The sequence below is a fragment of the Terrapene carolina genome, unplaced genomic scaffold (assembly GCF_002925995.2).
Source record: "Terrapene carolina triunguis isolate 2854851 unplaced genomic scaffold, T_m_triunguis-2.0 Scaffold67, whole genome shotgun sequence".
NCBI classification, from domain to species: Eukaryota; Metazoa; Chordata; order Testudines; family Emydidae; genus Terrapene; species Terrapene triunguis.
This window is the reverse complement of record NW_020664418.1, coordinates 19,100,811-19,107,189: the sequence shown is the minus strand read 5'-3', so window position 1 is coordinate 19,107,189 and position 6,379 is coordinate 19,100,811. Positions and strand designations below refer to the sequence as shown.

The 6,379-nt window shown below is 39.6% G+C and overlaps 1 protein-coding gene across 1 annotated transcript in view; it reads left to right on the top strand.

Annotated features, from left to right (window-relative positions):
• Positions 1-6,379, top strand: part of TLN2 (talin 2) — a 183,990-nt gene that overhangs the window by 2,470 nt on the left and 175,141 nt on the right. The window contains exons 2-4 of the mRNA XM_024199754.3: positions 3,227-3,324; positions 4,303-4,432; positions 5,952-6,104. Coding sequence (XP_024055522.2) covers positions 3,227-3,324; positions 4,303-4,432; positions 5,952-6,104 — 381 coding nt within the window. The remainder of the gene's footprint in view (positions 1-3,226; positions 3,325-4,302; positions 4,433-5,951; positions 6,105-6,379) is intronic.

Sequence of the window (6,379 nt, the reverse complement as noted above, 5' to 3'; positions counted from 1 at the left end):
GCCGCGTCAGCAGGTAAATAAACTGGCCCAGTCCGCTAGGGTACTTACCCTGGCGAGCCACATGCCAAATGTTGCCGACCCCTGCTCTAGAATGTAAGCCCTTACAACCAGGAATGGGGTCCTGGCCTGTCACTAAGGCCTCTAAGTATGACAATAATACAAATAATAAAAAATAATGAACCTGTTCATTACATATACCTTCCTTACTTTAGAGCTATTATTTTTGTTATAAATTTTGAAGCAGTTGTTGCCCACAAAAGCTTATGCCCAAATAAATTTGTTAGTCTCTAAGGTGCCACAAGTACTCCTCGTTCTTTTTGCTGATACAGACTAACACGGCTACCACTCCAAAATACCGTTGTTTCTCTAGGTAGTCTAATTATCACAAGAATAGTGGTATGTTTTCGATACAGAAATATTTTCTCCCTTGTAGAGGAGTGTTTTAGCATTACAGGGCCTTAGTATATGGATATAAGAAAAGGCATTTTATTAGTCCAGTCTTGCACGGTGCTGAATGTACTCAACTTCTGTTGAAATCAATAGAAATTTAGGGTTGCATATCTTTTTAAGGTCAGGTGCAAGAGGAAGGGAACTCATCTAACTACAGATTTTCTCTTGTGTAGAAGGTTTTTTAAAACATACAACTGCATTGCAATAAGTGTGTGAATGACACTGCTAAGTAGAAATATAATTACTGAGCTACTGTATCATACCTCTTTTGCTGATGAAGCTAATTGGCAAGTTTGACATTCCTGAGGGTACAATCTGGATTATAGGACAGCTATGCCCCATTAATTCTCAGTGTGGTGTATGCTATGCACTCCTTTGCTGTGTGAGCTTCAACTCTGCCCACTCACATCAGCCTCTAGCGTGCAAGTCACTGCTAGACAAATACCAGAGTGCTATGCCTAGCCACTCTTGAATTACATATTGGGCAACACTTGCATATACCTAGTTCCAGCCTTGCACCCCAGAAATGTACCATCTTGTACTTCTCAGTAACTTACTGAGCAATACAAGTGCATAAAGTCCATCATTTTAACAAAGAAAATGATCATGCCACCAGCTTTTGTTACCTGAGTAGATTCCCCAAGCCCTTCCGCCAAAAGCACACTGGATTAGATAAAACATTAAAATAAATTTATTAACTACAGAGATTTTAAATGATTATAAGTGATGTAGACATAGAAGATCAGAATTGGTTACAAAAAGAAATAAAAGATAAAAACTGCAAGCTGTTTCCTAAACTTTACCAAGACTAAATTTGAAACAAACAGCTTTTCTCACCCCTCTCAATGTTGCAGGCAGTTCACAGTTTTTAGTACACAGGCTGGGGTCCCTTCCCAGCCTGGGACTAATTTTTCCCAGTTCCAAATCCTTCAAGCAATCTTATTTCAGTAGAGAGGCAGGAGGAGAGAGTTGGCCAGGCCCTTTTTATATCCTGACGCTTTTTTTTTTTACTGATAAAGTCCTTGCTGTTTCATGGGGTCTGGATGCCCCATTGCTAGAGCCCTGCAAATCTATGGATCTCCACGGCTCATTTTTGCAAATCGCAGATTAGATGGGGATACAAATTTTATATCTAAAGCCCTGCAGGTATCCGCGGATCATTTTTGTGGACTGCAGATTTGATGCAGATACAAATTTTGTATCTTCGTAGAGCTCTACCCATTACCTATATGCTCTGCACTCAGTCCTTCATATGAATTGCAAATTCTTGCTCGCACCTTCTGTATACCTGCAGCTTGAGGTGTTTCTGGGGATGATATGCCAGTCCTTTGTTATTTCTAAAGAGCTAGTCTGGGTGTTCCCCAGACTCACAGCATGTTTCAGTAACAAACATATGGCAAATCTCATATCTCCATATACAGTATTGATGCACACATTTTAAACAGGGCAGTAATATTCAGCAGATTATGACTTTTCCAATGATACTTCGCAAGATATACTTTGTACAAGATTTATCAGAATTTTGTAAAAGTGGTGAGCATTGTAGTGTAGACTGTCATGACAGGTTAGTTTGGGATACTACATAATTACACCAAGTGACACAGACTGGTTGGCTTGTCACTGTCACACCAGCACCAGAATGCAATAAACACAATATGCTAATTTTTCTGTAAGAATAATATGTACTGTGCAAAGGTCATTGCTTGTCCATGATTGAACTGAGAGGAATGAATATTTGGAGCTATATTAGATGCACAATTTGTGGAATGATTTGATGTAATTGACTGTATGCTGATCTTATGTTTCCTAATCATCGCTGTGTTTATGGGTTTGCTTTCCAGTGATTAGCTTCCTAAATTAATGTATGTAAGGAACTTTCTGGTGTGTTTTTACAGTCAGGGGCTTTGGGAAAGGTTTCTTCATTAAAACTCCATATTTTTAGGCTACATTGCTCTGAGAAGCTTATTTCTTCATAAATTGTACGTTTGAGACAGTTAGGTTACACAGCATCTATTAAAAAAGCAAGCAGATTTTTTCTTTGAAAGCTGGCTCAAAGCAGTTTGTATAAAAATTCACTATCTTTAGGTGTTTAACCATTTTATTCAACAAAAAGATAAACCTCTTTAGGCTTTATTGGCAGAAACTGGTCTTTATTTTGTTGCACTTCTAATGGCTGGTAGTCAGTACGGACCTGATGCTACAATCTTGCTTTTAACATGTGTCAATAAAGAGATCGTGACGTGTTTAGTCCAAAGTATGTGCAGCGTACTCACAGACACTGTTATCATGGATACAAAAGAGAGGAATAACTTCACATAGTTGTAATTGCCAGGAAAGTAGTAGCAATTGAATTAGATGTTTTCATGGATTCTTAGTTTATTCAGTGAAACATTTTCATCAAGTAAATTCTGCATGTTTTAAAGCTGAACTGTTGGTTAGTAGTATGAAGTGATTGAGTGAAAAGTCTGTTAGCCTTAAATCTGAAGTTTTCTGCATTTTTGATTATTATAAAAGTGTCTTATTCAAGTATAGTTAATTATAACTATGTATTACACATGCAGGATGAGGTTTGCTTGATGAACCATCCACTTCAGTGTAGAGTAAAGCCTATCTTTAAAATCCTGCCCTCTGCTGTCTAAGCTACATTTTCTTTCCAAACACTCATTAAGAGTGGAACGTAAATTGACAGAAGCTTGAACTTGAATTCTGTTCACCATATTGTTTTTCTTCGTTTGTTTTACCACAGTAATCGTGCCTTTTCTGTTTTGTTCCTCAGCCTCTGACTATGGTCTGTTCTTGTCAGATGAAGATCCTCGGAAAGGTATTTGGTTGGAAGCTGGAAGGACACTGGATTATTATATGCTGCGAAGTGGGGTATAGCAAAATTCTTTCATCTTTTTTTCACCAACAGATTTTGAGACAGTCATATAGTACAAAGAACTTAAGTCCTTGAAAAACATTTGGATGCAAGGACAAACCATTTGTTATCCTACAAGTGTCAGAGTTGGCAACCACCGTAGAACAGAATACCCAGCTAAAAGAATGAAAAATACTCACTAATTTTCTGAGTAAGACACAAATATTGGTCATTTTGCATCCAAACGTATACATTGGTACGGTACCAGGAGGTGGTTTAGCCTTTTCATTACAAGGAAGGGATTATCCTTTCTTTCTTACGTGTGAGTGGAAGCAGAAGTGAACTGATATTTTTAATAGGGTTTGAACTCCTGGGTGAGATTCTGTGCTGAGCCTTTGAGAGGTGCAGTACAGAACTAGCACCTTTAAGCCACCTTTATGCCTACCCAATCGTGGGCTGCTCTAGGGGCCATAGAGACCACCGGTGTAACTTGGACAACCCTTGGGGCCTAAGAAACAGCTGGCCAGAACTTCTGCAGTGCTGCAGCCCTGCCCCTGAAACACCCTTCCTGACTCTAGCTCCACCTCAGCATGCCCTGTGTGCCAGGGCTTGTGAGGGGTCCTCAGCACCATTATGGCTGGTCTTTCACAGTACCTGTACTGGGGAAATCCTCTGAGAACAGCCAGGGCTTTTAGATCCCCTTCATGCCGCTGTGGCATGAAGACTCTGCAGCAGGTTATTGAAGGTCTGAATAGTAGGGTTTAGTAGAGTCACTAACACAGTTTTTAAACTAAAGCAACGTTGACTGTCAATACTAGAACTAGCCCCTGATGCAGGAAACAAGCTTTTAAAGTTTGTCTAAATAGTTCTTAAAAAATAATGTTGTATTTGTCAAATAAAAACTTCAATCTGCTCCAGATTTCAGCTACATCAGTGGTTTACTGGCTTGGAATGGTTCTGAAGCTGTGTAATTCTTTGTGTGGTTTATTCCCTAGGATATTTTGGAGTACAAAAAGAAACAGAGACCTCAGAAAATACGAATGCTGGATGGATCAGTGAAAACCGTTATGGTGGATGATTCTAAAACTGTTGGTGAATTGCTGGTTACCATTTGCAGCAGGATAGGTGAGATTTCTTGGTCTGAATCTGTAAGAGAATATGATTTTTTCCCCCCCTATGGTTTTTACCTTGGGTTTCCGGATTCTATGCATGTTATATACAGCAATTTATCAACATCAGCCTTGTTATGCCTGTTTGAAAATAGGTAGTGTTCAGCATCAGTTACGCTGCATTAAAATACTCAAAATGGCTTTTTTCCCATCCCATAAAGCGGTTGCATCTGCCTTCCTTTGTGAATCAGTGGGGATTTACACGTTAGACGTTTTGCTACCAGATAGCACTCCCCAGTTAGAGGCGCTTACGTTATTTGACACCTAATGTTTTAAATATTTCAGTATTTATTTCTTCCACATAAAGTTTCCTTCTGTGAGGTGGTGAAGTAAAACTAGCTTCATGCCTAACTAATGTTTAAGCAGGGATAGAATTTACTCTTCTATCTTATTGAGTGGCAAAGGCTTCTATTTATATTAATGTGATCACTAAAGATATACAGGACTGGTTTATGCCAGTGTCTTAATGCTGGTTTGAATTGGGTACTACATTTAAATGTGAATTGCACATTGAAAAACTGCTACAATTTAGTAATCAGTGAAAAAGTAGGTCATTTCTCCAGGTGATGTAAAGAAATGGCTTGGTGACCAGAAATGCCTTCTTGCATTTTCACCTGCTCATTTCACAAACATGCCTAGCCACGGGGACCCATATTGTTGTCACTTCTGGACTTCACTGTGATATTGTGTTCTGTCGGGAGTTGACCATGGAAGCCGCTCAGAGCAGCTGGTGTACAGTATGGCTCCTTAGTCATCTTAGACTCTTTCTGTCCTGAATAGCACAACTCACATTGTCAGTGCTTAACAAATACTGGAAAACACAAGCAAGACAAAGAAATGAGAGCAACTTAAACGTGTACTAAGTGCTCTACACAGGCACTCGATACAGTTTCATGTGAAATTTATAGTGAGGATTAACATCTGTAAAGCACTAAAGTTGCCTAGAATCCCGATGTTTCAGAGGTTTTCTTTCCCAGTGCTCTGCCACATTTTGTCTACCCATACTTAAGGAAGAAATTGCAGGAGTCCATGACCCGGAATTCTCCATCACATGGCCTCAGTTCTGGAACTTTATTCTGCTCAAAATCCACTAGAGCTTGACCTGGTTACCTTTCTCAGGAGATTTAAAATTTTTAAGAAAGCAACTTTCTTGAGACTGATAAAAGGTAAATACTGAATCAACTCCACGTACAGAGTGTATAATTTTTTGAAGGATAATTTTCTGAGCCTGATAGACGGATGTTGTGCTTTTGGTGCCAAATTTTATTGGAAAGATTGACTAGGTGCCATACTCGATAAATTCATATAATAATACATTTTAGCACTTGGTCTGGAATGTGCTTAGATTTTAACTTCAAATATACTACACTTTAAACAATATTTAGAATAAACCCTTTCCTGCTGTCCTAGTATATGTTACATTTTCATGTTTTGGCTGCTGGAGTTGCATGCTTATCCTGTGTTCACACTTGTAGGTATAACCAATTATGAAGAGTACTCCGTAATCCAGGAGAGCGTTGAGGAGAAAAAGGAGGAGGGCACAGGTACACTTAAGAAAGACAGAACGTTGTTACGAGATGAAAGAAAAATGGAGAAGTTGAAGGCGAAGCTTCATACAGATGATGATTGTGAGTACTGTAACCCAAGAGGCTGTTTGACCCTGAGCCCCGCCACCTGGGGCTGAAGCAGAAGCCTGAGCAACTTAGCTTTGAGGAGCCCCCTGTGGCATGGGGCTCTGGGCAATTGCCCTACTTACTACCCTTAACGCTGGCCCTGGTCTTCATATGCAGAAAACAACATGTTTTTTGTGGCACAGGTGGGCCATGGAGTTTTGATAGCACTTTGGGGGGACCTCAGAAAGAAAAAGATTGAGAACCCCGGGTTTAGGGTAATTTTTGCAAGG